This window comes from Ictalurus furcatus, chromosome 28 (assembly GCF_023375685.1).
Source record: "Ictalurus furcatus strain D&B chromosome 28, Billie_1.0, whole genome shotgun sequence".
Taxonomy (NCBI): Eukaryota; Metazoa; Chordata; class Actinopteri; order Siluriformes; family Ictaluridae; genus Ictalurus; species Ictalurus furcatus.
Window position 1 is genome coordinate 11,954,161 of NC_071282.1, and position 20,000 is coordinate 11,974,160.

General features: G+C 43.0%; 1 protein-coding gene across 3 annotated transcripts in view; it reads left to right on the forward strand.

Moving 5' to 3' along the window:
- Nucleotides 1–20,000, forward strand: part of zzef1 (zinc finger, ZZ-type with EF hand domain 1) — a 91,943-nt gene that overhangs the window by 53,455 nt on the left and 18,488 nt on the right. For 2 of the 3 annotated variants that reach the window (XM_053618601.1, XM_053618599.1), the window contains exons 34-50: nucleotides 1,663–1,801; nucleotides 2,468–2,633; nucleotides 2,755–2,999; nucleotides 3,367–3,597; nucleotides 5,527–5,699; nucleotides 6,081–6,361; nucleotides 7,697–7,871; nucleotides 8,274–8,406; nucleotides 10,709–10,890; nucleotides 11,451–11,756; nucleotides 13,822–13,922; nucleotides 14,066–14,201; nucleotides 14,718–15,077; nucleotides 16,474–16,617; nucleotides 17,543–17,711; nucleotides 18,420–18,518; nucleotides 19,706–19,871. In XM_053618601.1, coding sequence (XP_053474576.1) covers nucleotides 1,663–1,801; nucleotides 2,468–2,633; nucleotides 2,755–2,999; nucleotides 3,367–3,597; nucleotides 5,527–5,699; nucleotides 6,081–6,361; nucleotides 7,697–7,871; nucleotides 8,274–8,406; nucleotides 10,709–10,890; nucleotides 11,451–11,756; nucleotides 13,822–13,922; nucleotides 14,066–14,201; nucleotides 14,718–15,077; nucleotides 16,474–16,617; nucleotides 17,543–17,711; nucleotides 18,420–18,518; nucleotides 19,706–19,871 — 3,206 coding nt within the window. The remainder of the gene's footprint in view (nucleotides 1–1,662; nucleotides 1,802–2,467; nucleotides 2,634–2,754; nucleotides 3,000–3,366; nucleotides 3,598–5,526; nucleotides 5,700–6,080; nucleotides 6,362–7,696; nucleotides 7,872–8,273; nucleotides 8,407–10,708; nucleotides 10,891–11,450; nucleotides 11,757–13,821; nucleotides 13,923–14,065; nucleotides 14,202–14,717; nucleotides 15,078–16,473; nucleotides 16,618–17,542; nucleotides 17,712–18,419; nucleotides 18,519–19,705; nucleotides 19,872–20,000) is intronic. The other variant, XM_053618600.1, reaches the window with a different exon arrangement.

Here is a 20,000-nt window from a genome sequence, read left to right on the forward strand (position 1 = left end):
CAGGAGAATAATATTGTTTAAATGGAAAGATCCTGCTCCACTGATGTATAGTCATTGGGTCAGGGAAGTCATGTGCCATCTTAAATTAGAAAAGATTAGATACATTGTCAGGGGAGCGACTAAGAAATTTTACAGAATCTGGCAACCTTTGCTGATCTTTGTCGAAGACATGGATGCTGACAGTATTATGTGATCATTATCTATAATTTTATTTCTCTTGCTCTCTTCTTTTCTATGGTGGTCTGGCTTTATAATATGTAATATGTATGTCAGGTACTGGGTGGGGGGGTGCGGGGTTTGTTCTGTTTGTTCTGTTGGTGTCATTATGTTTAATTTGAAAATGCTAATAAAGAAACCTTGATTTTAAAAAAAAAAAAAGAGAAGGCTGTGTTCCAGCATTCAGAAACCACAGCATTAAACCTAGCAAGCTCTGAAAATAGTGAATGATAGAAGTAATCGAAAGCATTAAAAATCTTTTTCGCTTCATTCTAAGAATAACAGTAAGAAAAACATCCCTTAAAAACGTGTCCCATATGTGTCTCTCGCAGCAGTTAGTCTCTTTGTCTTGACTCCGCAAACAAGGGATGGGAACACCTGTTATAATTCCACAGCTCGAGCCAGACGTAATCTCTTAGTAAATATTTACAATGAATTCAACCTCAAACTTAGCAAACTTGCCATTTCACTGTACACAAATCTCCCTCTTTTAAATGCATAACAAAAACCTTTCCATGGAAAATACCGCATGTACGCTGGTTCGTTTTTATTCTTTTACCATCTCGAGATCTACTGTTTATCTAGTTTGAGTTAGCAAATTAAGACAACACGCCAAGGAGTATTTCCATGAGCTCATTCTGATCAGCGAGTGAATTAACTATTCAAAACCTTCAACTAAAACATTGTGCTGATTTTATAATGAATGGATTAGAGGTCGCCAGATTGACCGTTTGCTGGAACTGTCGATTATCGGCTAAAATCCACACTGATAGTTTTTCCCGGTCACATCCATTGCGTGAGAGGCTGAGAAGGGTCCGCTGTCATTATACAGTACGAGAGCGGCCTCTAGAGGCAAAATAAAAACTACTACTGACTAATTTTGTTGTATTATTTGAAGTGTTTTTTAATTCATCTTGGTCTCTGTTTTTGTTTGTTATTTGCAGTGTTACTTTTTGGTTCGGTTTAAATGTATGTTTTATTTACTTTAATATTTATTAATTGATGTATATAATTTTTTTATGTGTGTGTAAATATATATATATATATATAATATAATTTATTTTATATATATATATATATATATATATATATATATATATATATATATATATAAAATAAATTTTAATATTTATATATTATTTAATTTTTAAAAAGTACAGTACATTTTCATGGTACAGTCAGTACTGTTTATTTTTGTAATAAACTTCAGCAGTATTCTACTTTGAGTGTTAGGTTTTCATTCAGTATGAACTTTAAAAACAATAACAACAATAAAAACAATCGGTTACCGGCAGGTACTGCACAACTGAGTTACTTAGTTATATCAGTAAAATCGGTCGACCTCTACGATGGATACAGTTTGTGCACGTGTCTGTGGGGAAGTTTGATCCGCTTGTTAGTGTCAAAATTTTGACTGTGACCTTTTGTGTCCTTTGCTCTTTGCAGATGCACATGTTCATTGCGCGGTACTGTGATCTGTTGAACGTGGAGATCTCGTGTGACGGATGTGAGAGAATCGCTCCCGGACACCGCTACCGCTGTCTGCAGTGCACGGACATGGACCTGTGCAAGACCTGCTTCCTCAGTGAGCCGCTGAACTCTAACTCCTCGTTCAAGCAGTAGCGAAGCATATGTTAGGCTGTTTTTGTTTTTAGAACACGAAAGGTTGTTACACAGCAAGAAGACAAGAGAGGATGGAGAGGGAAGGACTATTTATAGTGGCTATAACGTAAATGACGTTAAAAAAAAAAAAAGGGAACTAAATTGTCTTCTGGACGCTCCACAACATTAGATGTAACTATAAATGGATTTTTCCTCTTGTAATAGGAGGAATAAAACACTTCTGGATGTGCTGTTGTGTTGGAAAACAGGTTTCGAAATCCACCCCATTTTTAATTATTTTAACAGCAAGCCCTGAAGTGTTTATTTCCTGCTAATCAACTATACAACGTATAACAGTGTTATGAGTACAGTCGTCTGCCGCGGTGGCACAGTTCCACCTCGTGAAACAGTAGTTCCAAAGAACTCTGTAATCTTATCTCTTTATCTCTATCTCTTTACCTCAGAGGCGTGCTCAAACAATCTTCCCTGTTGAGGCAGTCTCATTACAGGAGTCGTGACAATGTTTTGAAATCGTATAACCGGTTATCCGCATATATAACATGTTCCTTGCTGTAATGTTTTAAAACGCGTGTTTTTATGGTGTCAGCGAAAGGAGTTATTGTCTTACGATTCTGCTTTTACTCTACAGGTGGCGCCAAGCCCGAAGGGCACGAGGACGAGCACGAGATGGTGAACATGGAGTACGCTTGTGATCATTGCCAGGGTCTCATCGTAGGCAGCAGGATCAACTGCAACGTCTGCGAGGACTTCGACCTCTGCTTCGGCTGCTACAACGCCAAGAAATACCCCGACAGGTAGAGAGTTTAGGAAAGGTCACAGCAGTTTCCTTCAGAGAAATTTGTGTTAATAACGTGAACGGAACTGCCACCGATAGTCGATCCTGACGATAACGGTTTCTTGAATGTTTTTCCGCAGTCATCTGCCCACGCACCGGATCACAGTCTACCCCATGGTGACCATCCGCATCAGCGATCGGCACAGGCTCATCCAGCCGTACATCCACAACTACTCTTGGCTCCTGTTTGCCAGCCTGGCCTTGTTCACCTCCGAGCTGATGAGCGAGTCAACAGATACCGTGGCTCAAGGTCACGCTGCGGCGCTGCAAAGCCGATGCTCCCAGCTCATCACTGAGTGTCTGATGAAGGGCCAGACAGGAAAAGGTAATATATGAAGAAGAATCCAGGAAGTAACGGTGGTGTTCTTCAGTCAAGCTGATGGATGTAGTAAAAATGAAGCATAGTCCACAAAGTTTCCAGAGAAACGTTGCGGATGAGTGTCCTTTATCACGCGTGTCGGAAACATGCGTCTGAGGCTGTAGGAGGTGAAACTTTGCACTCAACTTGCAAAGCTGATGAATGACATCCGTCCAAAACGCCCCGTTTCTCTGGAAACGTTCTGTACTAATACGCGTGAGAGAAATGAGCTCCGTCATTTATCTTTGTCTTTATAATTGTGCTTTATCATGGTCTGACTTCTCTGTACATCTCTTCGGTTTTCTGTTCCTATCTGTCTCTTCACCTCCTGCAGGTTTGCGTGCTTCAGCTCTTTTGTCTTTGCTCTCCCCTAATGAGCCGGAGCCTTGTCCTCCCAGCCCAGAGCGCAGTCAGGAGCTCAGCATCTCGGACACATCCTCACTACCTGGCAGCACTGCAGCTCTCTGCTCTCCACCATCCTCTCTTTATAAAACGTTGTCTGCAGACGATGCACTGGATTCTCCATCGCTGTCCAGTGAAGGCACACTGTCTCCAGAGCTCAGAGGTGAGACAGCATGGCATATTCCAGTGTAGATTTCCAAGAAGGTTAATAACATTTATAGTTAAATTATCATGTTCAAGCTACACATCGATACCACCTAATTATCAGTTAGCTTTAATAGTGTGAGAGAGCATGATGGTGTGTGTGTGTGTGAGAGAGAGCGAGTATAGGAGAATATAGTGGTGTGTGAGCGTGTATGGTGGCATGGGTGAGCGAGTGATATTGTAATAGAAAGTATGAAGGTGTGTTTGCGTGTGTGCGTGTCTGAGAGAGAATATAAATGCATGTGAGAGAGTAGGATTGTGTGTGAGAGCACGTATGATTGGATGTGTGAGAGAGTAGGATGGTGTGTGTGTGAGAGTATAATGAGTGAGAGAGTAGGATGGTGTGTGTGAGAGAGCATGTTGATGTATGCGAGTATGATGGTGTGCTTGAGAGAGTATGATGGTGTGAGAGCATATAAAGGCATAGGAGAGAGTATGATTGCTTGTCAGATATAAAGATGTGTGAGAGCTTATGATTGCTTATGAGAGAGTATAAGCGAGTGCGAGGGTACAAAGGAGTGTGATGGTGTGCGAGAGGAGGGGTGTGATGGTGTGCGAGAGGAGAGGAGGGGTATGATGGTGTGCGAGAGGAGAGGAGGGGTATGATGGTGTGCGAGAGGAGAGGAGGGGTATGATGGTGTGCGAGAGGAGAGGAGGGGTGTGATGGTGTGCGAGAGGAGAGGAGGGGTGTGATGGTGTGCGAGAGGAGAGGAGGGGTATGATGGTGTGCGAGAGGAGAGGAGGGGTATGATGGTGTGCGAGAGGAGAGGAGGGGTATGATGGTGTGCGAGAGGAGAGGAGGGGTATGATGGTGTGCGAGAGGAGAGGAGGGGTATGATGGTGTGCGAGAGGAGAGGAGGGGTATGATTTTGTGCGAGAGGAGAGGAGGGGTGTGATGGTGTGCGAGAGGAGAGGAGGGGTGTGATGGTGTGCGAGAGGAGAGGAGGGGTGTGATGGTGTGCGAGAGGAGAGGAGGGGTATGATGGTGTGCGAGAGGAGAGGAGGGGTATGATGGTGTGCGAGAGGAGAGGAGGGGTATGATGGTGTGCGAGAGGAGAGGAGGGGTATGATGGTGTGCGAGAGGAGAGGAGGGGTATGATGGTGTGCGAGAGGAGAGGAGGGGTATGATGGTGTGCGAGAGGAGAGGAGGGGTATGATTTTGTGCGAGAGGAGAGGAGGGGTGTGATGGTGTGCGAGAGGAGAGGAGGGGTGTGATGGTGTGCGAGAGGAGAGGAAGGGTGTGATGGTGTGCGAGAGGAGAGGAAGGGTGTGATGGTGTGCGAGAGGAGAGGAGGGGTATGATGGTGTGCGAGAGGAGAGGAGGGGTATGATGGTGTGCGAGAGGAGAGGAGGGGTATGATGGTGTGCGAGAGGAGAGGAGGGGTGTGATGGTGTGCGAGAGGAGAGGAGTGGTATGATGGTGTGCGAGAGGAGAGGAGGGGTATGATGGTGTGCGAGAGGAGAGGAGGGGTATGATGGTGTGCGAGAGGAGAGGAAGGGTGTGATGGTGTGCGAGAGGAGAGGAAGGGTGTGATGGTGTGCGAGAGGAGAGGAGGGGTGTGATGGTGTGCAAGAGGAGAGGAAGGGTGTGATGGTGTGCGAGAGGAGAGGAGGGGTATGATGGTGTGCGAGAGGAGAGGAGGGGTGTGATGGTGTGCAAGAGGAGAGGAGGGGTATGATGGTGTGCGAGAGGAGAGGAGGGGTGTGATGGTGTGCGAGAGTAGAAAGGTGTGAGACATGTTATGTTTGAATTGAATACTTGCCTCATGGATTTAAATGCATAAAAGAAATGGTGAAGTCTGGAAGATTTTTAGTCACTGAATATAAATATATAGGAATAACCCGTCTAATTCTTGCACTGTACAGTGATGGTGATTTTCTCTCTCAGCTGCTGATTCCAGTGGTGATACCATCACGTCTCCCACCTCCGAGCACCTGGCCACGAATAAAGAACAGGAAGACCGGATGCCTAAAGGGCCTCTGCAGGAACAGGTGTTCGCAGAGTGTTCCAGGGAGAGGATTCTGGGATTGCTGGCAGCCATGTTACCTCCAGCCAAACCGGTAACATTTAAAAACTTTTTTTTTTTTTGGTTTACGTTTATACTCTACTCCAAAGTTACTTACAGTTGAAGGCAAAAATGTACACCCCTTATACCCACCCTAATACACAACGTCTGCTGCTAATAAATACATTTCTTTCCTGTCTTCATTTTCTCCTGAGGGGATGCAAACTTTTGCACTCAACTGTAAACTTATAGGATGCAGGCCTGACTTTTATAATTGAGCATTTTTAGCAATATTAGTGATCAGATGTGGCGCAATGTTTAAGACGAGCATCTTCATAAACTACTTTCGATTAATCATACTCTGTATACGTGTCGAGATGTTCCCGATTCTTCCTGACCGTTATTGTTATGTTCTGTTTGGCCTTTGACTCTGCAGGGCACTACGATTTCCCTCTCCGGGCTGAGCCCTATCCTGCCTCTGCTCTTCCGTGTGGTCATCTCTAATGCAGGCTGTCTGAACGAGGCCTACCACCTGACACTCGGGCTTCTAGGGCAGCTGCTTCTGCGCATCTCACCCGCCGAGGCCGACGCCGCCGTCACCGAGGCTCTTTCTGAGAAATACGAGCTGCTGGCGCCGGCCAATGGAGCGATCAACGAAACAGAAGGCTGGAAAACCACCCAGCTTCTGTTCGGCCTTGGAGCTGTGTGCTTGGACAGGTCAGAGATTCTCACAACCTTGATTAAATCAATTACAAATTCCCGAAAGTAATAAAGCCAAGCAGGACCCAGTGTCATTTCATTACTGATGCACAAGGACTCTTAATTAACTAATTAAATCATTCATTCATTCATTAGGCCTTGATTTTGCATGTTCGTAAAAATGAGGCATTCGATTTTCCTTTTTTCCTTTTAGATGAATTTTTTGAAATTGCATCACAGTAAAATGTGGCTTAGTGGTTAGCACCAGGGTTGGGGGTTCAATTCCCACCTCCGCCCTGTGTGACCAGAGTAAGCATGTTTCTCCCTGTGCTTCGGGGGTTTCCTCCCGGTTACTTCAGTTTCCTCCACCAGTCCACAGACATGTGTTGTAGGCTGATTGGCGTTTCCAAATTGTCGGTAGTGAGCGAGTGTGTGCGCGTATGTGCCCTGTGATGGGCGGGCACCTCGTCCCCTGCGTCGTGCCCCGAGTCTCTTGGGATAGGCTCCGTGCTGCCTGCACCCCCGTGTAGGATAAGCAGTACAGAAAATGGATGGATGGGTATTAAAATGTGTGATTAAAAATCAGCCATAACATTAAAACCACTGACAGGTGACATGAATAACATGGATTATCTGGTTAAATTGGAACCTGGCAAGGGGTGTGATATATTAGGCAGTAAGTGAACAGTCAGTTCTCAAAGTTGATGTGTTGGAAGCAGGAAAAATGGGCAGGCGTAAGGATCTGAGCGACTTTGACAAGGGCCAAATTGTGCTGGTGAGACGGCTGGGTCAGTGTATCTCCAAAACAGCAGGTCTTGTGGGGGTGTTCCTTGTATCCAGTGGTTACTACCTACCAAAAGTGGTCCAAAGAAGGACATACATTAAATGGTCTTAACTTACATTTGGGGGGGGGGGGGGGGGGGCTTATTCGTTCAGCCTGAGGATGTGTGTAGATATCCTATGCCCAATGATTTATTCTTCACACTTCCCTCTTGGAAATGTTTCCACTTTTACTGTTGATATGGCAAACAAACGAGCTTTTACAGTTCTTCGTTTTATTTAAATTGCGAATTCAATTAAAAGCATTTAAATCACCATAAATCTTTTTATGCCAGCTTTGCACAGCACATGGTTTTTATTGTTGTTGCGCCCTTAATTATCACTCATTGCCACTTTACATCCGTGAGCACTTGTTAAACCAATATTTGCCATTTGGGAGGACATTACTGTATAATTACGAAAGGTTGGGTTCAGGAAGACTTTGTAAACACAACTGAATGTTTCAGGTGTATGTTCTAAAGGACTTTAACAAATCATATAATGATATTTCGGCACCTTTTTGTGTTATTGCAGTCGCATTGGTTTGGACTGGGCCAGCACAGTGGCGGACATCTTGAGAAATCTGAACGCGTGTCCTCAGTGGTCTGAAGTTACTGCAAGCTACACTGACCACTGCATTCAACAGCTACCACACCAACTCAAACGTACCAACATCTTCACTCTGCATGTCCTAGTCATCTTCCCTGAGGTATGAAAATGCATACTCCTGTACACACTGAGCCCAATTTCTGCCCATTCTCACCATTATTCAGTAGATAATTTCACCTGGATTTCAAACGAATTCAGTAGAACAATAGTTTTTAATCTGAATAAGGATCCGTCAAGGTATTAATTCACCCTTAAAGTCAGCAGTCATTTTAAGCAGTGTGGTATAAAGAGTGGCTGACGGATCCCATTGTGTGTCGCTGTGCAAAAGGAGCCGTCAAGTCCCAGCCGCGAGCTGTGTTTACATCTGGCCCATCTCATTAAAACGATTTATTGTTAAACAAGCATTCAAATTTGAATGGCCTTTGTGACAAGGAGCTATAAACATAAATTAGCATGAACCAAATATACCTTGCTGAAGCTAAACAAATGCCTGTGGTTTCAGGTGCTGTGTATGGGAACTCAGTCGGTATTCATAGACAATGCTAACGAGCAGCACAACATCATTCTGCTCAAACACTTCACCGAGAAGAACCGAGCCGCCATCATCGACGTCAAGACTCGTAAAAGGAGGACGGGTGAGCGAGAGAGATACAGTCAGAACAAACTCCAAAACTATATCTATCTATCTATATATCTATATCTATATATATATATCTATATATCTATATATTTATATCTATATATATATATATATATATATATATATATATATATATATATATATATATATATTACACAAACACATAGTTGGAATCAAAATGATTCAACCCCCATTGCAAATCAGGTTTATTGTTAAAATGTACAGACTTTCAGCTGTTTGCAACGAACAAATCATACAAAAGCAATTGAAATAGTTCAACACAACGAATTCAAGTGGTTTCCCCAAATTCAGCTGAAAATCCAACTCATAATGACTTCTCCAGTCTCAAAATGATTCAACCCCTGAATAGAATCCCTCACAGCTGCACAAATATGCAAAACAGAAATATTTATTTTAATAAAGTATTTGCCCCCATCCTGATTTCTTCTGTTTTCATACTAAATAGTTTTAGATCTTCAAACGAAATACAATATAAAACAAAACCAACCCGAGTACACACACTATACAGTTTTTATTATTGCGTTAAAAAATGTATTGAAGTTTAAAAAAAGTTAGCCAACACCTATTACCCATGTGAAAAACTAATTGCCCCCTTAAACTTAAAATCTGGTTGTGCCATCTTTAGCAGCAATAACTGCAACCAAACGCTTCCGCTAACTGGAGATCAGTCTTTCACAGCGCTGTGGTGGAATTCTGGCCCACTCTTCTTTGCTGAACTGCTTTAGTTTAGTCACACTGGAGGGTTTTCAAGCATGAACTGCCCCTTTAAGGTCCTGCCACAGCATCTCCGTTAGTTCAAGTCAGGACTTTGACTAGACCAGTCCATAACTTTACTTTAGCTTTTTTGGGGGTCATTCAGAGGTGGATTTACTCCTATGCTTTGGATCATTGTCTTGCTGCATAATGCAGTTGCGCTTGAGTTTCAACTTACGGACTGAAGACCAGACATTCTTCTTTAGGATTTTCTGGTAGAGAGCAGAATTCATGTTTCCCTCAATTATTGCAAGTTGCCCAGCCGTTGAAGCAGGAAAGCATCCCCACACCATCACACTTCCACCACCTGTATGTATGATGTTCTTTTTGTGGAATTGTGTGTTTGGTTTACGCCAGATGTAACGGGACGCCTGTCTTCCCAACAGTTCCACTTCCAACTCCTCAATCCATAGAACATTCTCCCAAAAGGTTTGAGGATCATCAAGGTGTGTTTTGTCAAAATTCAGATGCACCTTAATGTTCTTCTGGGTTAGCAGTGGTTTTCACCTCGCCACTCTTCCATGGAAGCCATTTTTGCCCAGTGTCTTTCTGATAGTGGAGTCATGAACAGTGACCTTTATTGATGCAAGAGAGGCCTGTAGTTCCTTCGATGTTGTCCTTGGCTCTTTTGTGACTTGCTGGATGAGTCATCGTTGTGCTTTTGGAGGAATTTTGGCCGAGTGGTGCAGAGTTTTTCCTTTGGGAGATGATGGCTCTCACTGTGATCCTTTGGAGTCCCAGAGCCTTTGAAATAGCTTTGTAACTCTTCCCAGACTGATTTATTTCAATCACCACCTTCCTCATCATTTCTGGAATTTCTTTCAATTTTTCCATAGTGTGTTACTGGATAAGACTTTTTAATCAACTTCACACTGTTGAAAAAGTTCTATTTAAGTGTTGATTTGATTGAACAGGGTTTGCAGTAATCAGGCCTGGTTGTGTCTAGTCCAGCTGAACCCCATTATGAATTCAGCTTCATAGATTTGGGGAATTAGTAACTATGGGGCCAAATACATTTTCACACAGGCCCAGTTGGTATTGGTTAACTTTTTTTGCTTCAGTAATAACATTTAGCATTTAAAAACTGTATTTTGTGTTTACTCAGGTTGCCTTTGTTTTATCTTAGATTTTTTATTTATTTATTTATTTTTTTACATTTCTGGAACAATTTAGTATGAGAGATGAACAAAAACAGAAGTAATCAGAAAACTGTACATATTAGAGGTACATATTTGCATATTGTTTTTAAAGTTAAATCTGTTCTGTGATTATAAGGAGGACCTTGGAAATTCTTTTACTCTAGATCCAAAAGATTTGAGAAGTACTAAGTACCTGCTGCATGTGTTTAAGGCCAACCCTATCAACTGTTCCGCTCATTTCATTCATCACTCCACTACATCATTTGATTATTTTCCTATACCAGCGTGCCCCATTGTGTTTTTTTTTTCTCTTCTTCTTCTTTTTTTTCTGACTTATTGCACTGCAGTTATCATGTCAGTACTCATTACTCACTTTCCCCACAGTGAAGGATTACCAGCTGATGCAGGCTGATGAGAGCTTGGCTCTGTCCAGCCACTACCTGAAGAACTTAATCTCCATTGTGAGCCAGCTACTGCAGACTGGCATGGAGAGCAGCTCCCCGGACGCAGTGGAAGCCACCTGGGTGCTCTCACTCACCCTCAAAGGCCTCTACAGCATCCTAAAGGTGACACAAGTTTATTATCACACATGCAAACCTGAAGCATGTGCTCACATTACAGAGGCAGGTACACCAGGGCAGTAACTCATTAGCAAATGATCAATTATGCCCTCTACACGGCTAAATAAAATACAAGTTAGATTAAGGCAGACATGAAGGATTCCTGAGGCATTTTTGTGTATACATGCCTCAGTTAGTAAAGCACCACCGCAAGTTCTGCCTCATCCAAGTGAATTATACAGAGTTAGAGCTTCTTTTAGAAATACAGTAAATTAAATTGTCCAGTTAGTGCCGGAATTCAGCAGCTGCTCTTGGACTTGCATTATAAATGAGTTTGGAGTATAGAGGAGTTATGTTCTTTTCTCAGGAACGGGGAAATGTGATGAAATACTTGTCTGTGGTAACATTACATAAGCTTCAGAGTTGTTAGATATGCAGTTAGTAGCTGTCTTTGTTCTAGTCACCATGCAGAAATATATGTCTTGGCCTAAAACTCTGCTTTTTAACTCAGCATTATCGATTATGCTCCAGCAGACAGTAAACAGTGTGTGTGTGTGTGTGGGCAGAAGCACGGCAGTGAACAGGCTCAGCAGGCCATGCACAGCGCCGGCCTTATGCACCTGCTGGTCCGCAAATGCAGTAAGGGCACGGGATTCAGCAAGACGTGGCTGTTGCGTGACCTGGAGATCCTGTCTATCATGCTTTACTCGTCCAAACGTGAGATCCATTCTATGGCCGAGGAGAGCGAGAGCGGCGAGCGAGAGGAGGACCGAGAGAGCGACAAAGAGCACGACTCGGACCTTTCCAGCTGCGGTGCTGAAGATGTCGACCCACTCGAGGGGCTGGATGAAGAGACCAAAGCCTGCTTCCAGGTGAGCGTGATGAACAAGCAACACAAAGAACACGGACCAACTAGTGCTTTATTGTTCTAAGTTCTAAGCATTTCTCTTATAGGCATCATAAATGTTATGTGAACTATACATCAAACCTCTCTCCAGATTCTCCTTTCATATATTGGATACATATGTATGGTAATTTCAGAATACAGGACTTGGGATACGTGTGTGTGTGTGTGTGTGTGTGTGTGTGTGTGTGTATATATGGTAATTTCAGAATACAGGACTTGGATACGTGTGTGTGTGTGTGTGTGTGTATGGTAATTTCAGAATACAGGACTTGGGGTACATGTATGTATGGTAATTTCAGAATACAGGACTTGGGATACGTGTGTGTGTGTGTGTGTGTATATATGGTAATTTCAGAATACAGGACTTGGATACGTGTGTGTGTGTGTGTATGGTAATTTCAGAATACAGGACTTGGGGTACATGTATGTATGGTAATTTCAGAATACAGGACTTGGGATACGTGTGTGTGTGTGTGTGTGTGTGTGTGTGTGTGTGTGTATATATATGGTAATTTCAGAATACAGGACTTGGATACGTGTGTGTGTGTGTGTGTGTATGGTAATTTCAGAATACAGGACTTGGGGTACATGTATGTATGGTAATTTCAGAATACAGGACTTGGGATACGTGTGTGTGTGTGTGTGTGTGTGTGTATATATGGTAATTTCAGAATACAGGACTTGGATACGTGTGTGTGTGTGTGTGTATGGTAATTTCAGAATACAGGACTTGGGGTACATGTATGTATGGTAATTTCAGAATACAGGACTTGGGATACGTGTGTGTGTGTGTGTGTGTGTGTATATATGGTAATTTCAGAATACAGGACTTGGATATGTGTGTGTGTGTATGGTAATTTCAGAATACAGGACTTGGGGTACATGTATGTATGGTAATTTCAGAATACAGGACTTGGGATACGTGTGTGTGTGTGTGTGTATATATATATATGGTAATTTCAGAATACAGGACTTGGATACGTGTGTGTGTGTGTGTGTGTGTGTGTGTGTGTGTATTGTAATTTCAGAATACAGGACTTGGGGTACATGTATGTATGGTAATTTCAGAATACAGGACTTGGGATACGTGTGTGTGTATATGGTAATTTCAGAATACAGGACTTGGGGTACATGTGTATATATAGTAATTTCAGAATACAGGACTTTGGGTACATGTGTATATATGGTAATTTCAGAATACAGGACTTGGGATGCACAAATACCAATTTTCCGACCTAGTACAAATACAAATATGTTTGTTTTTTTTTTACTTGTCGATACTGATCGCTTTACTAATACCAGAAGGACTAAGCTACTTGATGTTAATCAGTCAGGGGCATCATGATACATGTTATAAACTCCGATTCCGTTTCCTCTATTTACATAATGGCCATGAAAAGCACACACGCATTTGGGCTACTGGGATTGTTAGTTAATATAACATTAGTGAGTCGATTTTAACCGAAGTGAGTTTGCTAGAATACAGTAGTCGGATCCGGCAGGGCTGCAGTGGTGAAAAGTGCATTTTGTTTCAGTTCGCAAAAGCGCTTCTGTACAACTGTATGTACGTTATGTTTTGTTGTTTTCACCGTGTCGGAAAACCTTGCTGTCGATGACCTATAGTAGCTGATCGTCAAGAGCAACATACCGAGTAAGAGCTGCTGTTTTCACTCAGTTAGTTTAGTCTGTAAACAATTTCTCTCACCTTGCCAATATTCGTGTGCCAGTAGTAGACTCGCACAGTTTGCAGTCTGCTGTAGAGTGACGACGTACTATGAACTACTTTATACACTGTTTATGTGGCATTCCTGTGTTTGCATCAGAGCATTTCTTTACGAGTGCGAGTAAGTGAGCATGGTACTGGAGTGATTCCAGTATCAGCACTGATGTATCCCTCTACAGGACACACCAATGCACAGCATACACAGAACACTGCAATGTGATGCCTATTCTACTGGTCCATATGTGGTATGTGAAGCGTTCACCAATATAAAAACAGTTAATACTGGTGTTTCTTTGTGTGCTTCCAGCTTACTCATGATGCTTTAAACGCTCCTCTGCACATTCTGAGAGCCTTGTATGAACTCCAGATGAAGAGGACGGACTCCTTTTTCCGGGAAGTGCAGAAACGGTGAGCAGTCTTTTCATTTGCTGTCAAAATGATTCCTCCTATGTCTATAAATAGCATTGTAAAGCTGAAACAGGAAGTTCTCCGGCCCGATCGACCAAAAGGAGCGTCTGTAAAAAGCGCTATTGAAATCTATTGAATCTCAGATTCGACGGAGACGTAATAAAGACGGACGAGACGATCCGGACACTGGCGCAGAAATGGCAGCCTGCTAAACGCGTGCACTCAGACGAGCGTCACGCAAAGGCCGTGGACACGGATATGATCATCATCCCCTGCACGGTACGTTTCTCTGGGTTATCTACAAACTGTTAAATGTTAGGTTAGATGATGCCCAATACTTAGGAGGAGGAGGACAAGGCATCACAAGGAGATTTGGAATTAAAAAAAAAAGTTAAAATGTTTACTTTGTTTAAGTACATGGTGTGCACAATTTATTTAAATGTAGCCATGAGTTAATAAATATGAAGATTTAAAAAAAAAAAAAAAATCATACTGTATATGTAATATTACCATGTTACTATTTAAATTAAAATAACTGTAAGTGGCATTTGCATTGGACATTACGGTACAGTTTCTGAAGATGGTTTATGCATTGAATGCTAGACAAGTTAAAATATTAACCATAAAAAATTTGCTCAGACTTGGGCGTTTATCAGTCATGTATCTTTTCTCTGCGACATCCACAAAACCATCAAAAGCTCCAGAGGAACCATTACCAGAAAGAAACAAATGAAGTACTATATTTTATTTGTGAGACTCTAATTTCCGATCTTTTTCTCTCCCTGTCTGTTACAGTTGAAACCAAGCCGTTGCGAGACGGCCACCGAGGAGACGAACGCGGTGACGCAGAAGCTGATCACCATCACAGAAAGTGAGCTGCAGCTCAGTTATGCCAAGCAGCGGCGCACCAAGAGCTCAGCGCTGCTGCACAAGGAGCTGGATGCACGCAGCAACAAGGCTGTGCGCCACTACCTGTTCCGGGTGAACGAGGCCATCAGCATCCTGTACGCCCGCCATGTGCTGGCTCTGCTGCTGGCCCACTGGCCCGACAGTAGCCCTGTCAGAGAGGAGGACTTGGAGCTGAGCGGAGCCTCACACATGGCCCACATCCTTGACATGCTTATGCAGCTGGAGGAGAAGCCATTGTGGGAGAAGGTATGTATGCGTGTGAAGGCGAGTAAACCACGTTACTGAGCTAGAAAAATACACAAGTTATGCTTACATTTTTTATTTATTTATTTATTTATTTATTTATTTATTTTTTGCAAACTTGAAGCCAATTTTTGGTCTAAAATGCTTTGGGGTTTTTTGGTCAATCAGTCAGGTCATTGTCTTGCTGCATGATGAAGTTCCTCCCAATTAGATTGGATGCGTTTCTGTGTAAACTGCCACATCTGCTGCAATCATCATGAGTTCCATCCAAGCCCCAGCCATGGCACTACCTCCACCATGCTTAGCCAATGAGCTTGTATGTTTAGGATCTTGAGCAGATCCTTTGTTTCTCCACATGTTGGCCTTTCCATCACTTTGGTAAAGGTTAATCTTGGTTCCAGAACTTTTATGGCTCATCTCTGTATTTCTTTGTGAACTCCAATCTGACTTTCTGATTCGTGCTGCTGAGTGGTTTGCATGTTGTGTTATGGCCTCTGTATTTCTGCTCTCAAAGTCTTCTTCAAATGGTGATAACTTCACCCCTGCCCTGTGGTGGTTATTAGTGATGTCACTGACTGTTGTTCTTGGGTTTTCTTCACAGCTCTCATACATGTATCTCAAACTGCTGCTGTTTTCCTTGGCCGACCCGTTCGATGTCTGGTTGTTAGTACACCAGTGGTTTCGTTCTTTTTTTAGGACATTCCAAGTGGTTATATTGGCTATGTCCAATGCTTGTGCAATGGCTCTGATTAGATTTTCAGAGCTTTTCTCTCTCAGATTTTCAGAGCTTTTCTCTCTCATTCTCTCAGCTCTCTGGTCTTCATGTTGGTTTTTCCTCTTTAACAACAAATGCAGTCTTCATGGGCAAAACCCAAGGCTCAAACCAGGAGTAAACATTCAGAGATGTTCACTGTTTAAACAATCAATCTAACAGAACACACCTGAGCAACAAGACACACCTGTCAATCAAAATGTTCAAATATTTTTGGTCACTTAAAGGTCGGTGGGTTCTAAGTTCTTTAACGCACCTAGATGTAAAAATCAGGAAATGAAAGCTGAAAGTCTGATCTATTGTCTCATATTCGTCTTTTGATCTCAAATCCAAATGTCGTCATTATATAGCAAAAAGAATAGAATTGGCCTGTCTGTTCCAATACTTTCGTGGGGATCGTATACAAGTAATGGGAATGTAGGTTGAGTTAAAAAACATCTAGTTTTAAATCGGATTCTGCAAAGCTATATTTAGCTGTTTACATTCAGATCTTCTTGGACTGGTGAAGAGAAATAACTAAAACAATGCAGAACTTTCCTAAACAAAGTGTAAGTATGCTTGTGAATGTGTAGAAAGTTTGTGTGTGTGTGTATGTTATGTTGACTGTCTTCTTTTGTCCTGACACAGATCCTGCAGAAAGTCATAAAAGGCTGCAGTCGGAGCATGCTGGACAGTTTGTCCCTGACTGCGTGTCAGTTCATGGAGGAGCCTGTTATGGCCATGCAGGTCCGGGAATCCAAACACCCCTATGACAACAACACCAACTTTGAGGTATGAAATTTGTGCTCCTATCGTCATTCTACACCATTTTGCCTCCGCCCTTTTCTCATTCTGCTCCATTCACGCTGTCCTCCATGACAGCATCAGCCCATATACTGACCCAATATTGCCACCATTCTGCTTCCAATCTGCCCCAATTCTCATGTACTGGCCCCGTTCTGCCTCTTTCTGTCAACATTTTGTACTCGTTCTGCCCTCATTCTACCCATGTAATGCTTTACTACTCTCATTCTGTCAGCATTTTGCCCCATACCGCCTAGAATCTCCTCACATACTGCCACCATACAGCCCCTATACCTCCCTTATTCGTTTCCATACCTACACCATTTTGTTCCTGTTTATCCTGCTTCCATTCTACCCCTATTCTGTCCTCATGCTGCCCTCATTCTGCCCACAGGGCACCCCAACTTGGCCCAATCCTGCCCCATCATGTCCCAATCTGCCACATACCTCCCCAATTATACCACTATTCTGCCAACACACTGCTTCCATTCTGCCCCATAGCATTCCAACATCGCCCCATTTTGCCCCCATTCTGCCTCCATACAGCCTCATACCACCCCGTTCTACCCTGTTGCCCCATGGCGGCTGTGGCTCAGGTGGAGGGCGGGTTGTCCACTAATCGTAGGGTTGGCGGTTCGATTCCCGGCCCGCATGACTCCACATGCCGAAGTGTCCTTGGGCAAGACACTGAACCCCAAGTTGCTCCCGATGGCAAGTTAGCTTTGCATGGCAGCTCTGCTACCACTGGTGTGTGTGTGTGTGTGAATGGGTGAATGAGACACAGTGTAAAGCGCTATATAAGTGCAAACCAATAACCATTTACCCCTATTCTGACAATTTGAATAATGTGCTGATTTCTGGTGCTAAACCAGAAATCTTGTTCTAACATGCCCCATTTTCTCCACTGTATCAGGACAAGGTGCACATCCCCGGGGCTTTTTATCTGTCTGTGAAGTTCGACTCTCGTTGCCAAACTGAGGAGGGCTGTGATGAGCTGCAGCTGGCCAGCAGCGCCGACTTCCAGCAGGACCTGCACACTTTTAGCGGCTCCTACCACAAATGGGCTGATGTGGAGATACCAGGTAAGGAGTTAATGTGCTTGTACAGTGCCTTGCATAAATATTCAAATAAATATTCAGTTCAACTGGCCAGTGTAGCTTTGGCAGTATGCTCAGAGACTGCTGTCCTGCTGGAAGGTGAACCTCTGCCAAAGTCTCAAGTATCTTGCGGACTTGAAGAGGTTTTCCGCTTGGATTATCCTGTATTAGGCTCCATCCCACTTTCCCTCAAGCCTGACCATTTTCACAATTCTTGCTGATGTAAAACGTCCCCATAAGATGATGCTACCACCACCATGCTTCACTGTCGAGATGCTGTTCTCAGAGTAATGAGCAGTGTTGGGTTTACACCAAATGTAGTGCTTTGTGCCAAAACATTGATTGTTCCTAGAACTTTGTCCCAGACTTATTTTGATAGCACTTTATGGTGCTCTTTGTTTAGCTATGTTCTCTAACTTTGGGGCCTTGTACTTGTACCATTTGCTATTTAATTGCTATTTAGCTGTTTTTTCCAAATACAAATAAATGCTAACTATACCGATTTTCTTCCCTCCACTTCAATATTATGGACTATTTTGTGGAGATCCATAACTTCATAAGTCATTTCAATTCCAGCTTATAACACTATAAAATGTGGAAAAGTTCAAGGAGGGTGAATACTTTTGCACGGCACTATATAGAAGTGAAGTGTAAGAAGTGGTGGATTTTGACTGTTCTCTTTTTCTCCTACAGGGGACACTCTTCACTACAGGTTCGTGTCAGACATGAGTAATACAGAGTGGGGCTACAAGTTCACTGTGACTGGAGGACATCGCGGACGCTTCCAAACTGGTCAGAGTCTCTCGCGCTCCTGTGTTCTTTCACTGTTTAGTCTATTTTTAGTAAAATAGCTTCCAGATCCAGTCCATTTCCATCAGAATTGCTTGACCCAATTCTACCTCTGCCTGCTCTTTTGTGTGTGTGTGTCAGACCAAGAGAGAGGCAGAGGTGGCATCCATCCCCAGAGTGTGTGTGATTGATTACTGTAGTCATTTTTGGGGCAGCAGCAGGTGCGTGCTCCTCACCTGCGTCCTCGCCACTCTTAATTATCAGACTAATTGAGTTGTGCACCTTTTTGTCCCATCGCTGGTATTATGAGCGTGTCCAGGAATATCAAACAGCTTTTTTTTTTCCATCCACAGTGTAAATGCTTTGTTTATGTGGAACGCTAAAGTCATTTATCTCAGGCAAAAGGGGGATTTAGGTAAACCTGGCAACCCAGGCTTTTCCATGGCCATTCAGGTAAATAGTGGAAAATGAGTCGTGATACAGAAAAGGACAGTTCCTAGCAGAGGGTGATGCCTCTTTTGTGTGTCTGATTTTAGAAAGCACTGTTGCATTAACAGAGCAACCTCTAGTGATGAAGGGGAACAATGCTAAAAGTAGAGTTACCATCCTGAACTTTTTCTTTCCATCTGGTTGTGCTGATTGTGTAATCCAAACATTAAGTGCTTTGGCATGGGCCTTATTATAAATATTTCAGATTTCTACCCAGGAGCCCTCATTGTCCATAATTGGCATTCTTAAAGGTGCTCCTTTTGGGTTTTTTTGTTGGGGGGGGATTGTATCTCAGAATCCAATTGTATGGATAAAGCTGATCTGATATTAAATCAGTACTCATAGCTCTTTTCCCTCGGACCATGTGGCTCATTAGGAAATTAACCCTGAACCCCACGTTGTTTTTCCTAAGTACCCTAGATTAATTTGCTTACCCATCCTGTCCAGGTACAGTTCAAGCCAAGCCAGGACTCAAAACAGTGCAGACCCTTAATGAATGAATAAAGCTCACTTATCAGAGAATTGCTCTCGTAATGTGTCTGCTTGGAATTTCTTTTCTATAGAAATCATGAGTAGTCAATATTAAAAATGTATTATACAGTTTAATGTTCCAGGTTAATTTTGATTAATTTTCCTACACTGATTTTGTCTTGCCGCTGATCCAGATAAAAACATAATCCACTTTATTATTCCGAATGCAGGTTTTGAAATACTGAAGCAGATGTTGGCTGATGACCAGGCTCTCGGCCATCTGCCGCTGGCAGACATCTGGGAATGGCAGGTGGGCGTGGCCTGTCGTCAGACAGGAAGTCAGCGCTTAAAGGCAATTCACCTTCTCCTGCGGATACTGCAGTGTCCTACTCAGTGGTATGTGTTGGTTATAGCTCTCTCTCTCTCTCTCTCTCTATCTCTCTCTCTCTCTCTCTCTCTCTCTCTCTCACTTTTGTTCACTCAGTCATAACACCATTAACAAATGTATTAAAAGAATGCAGGACG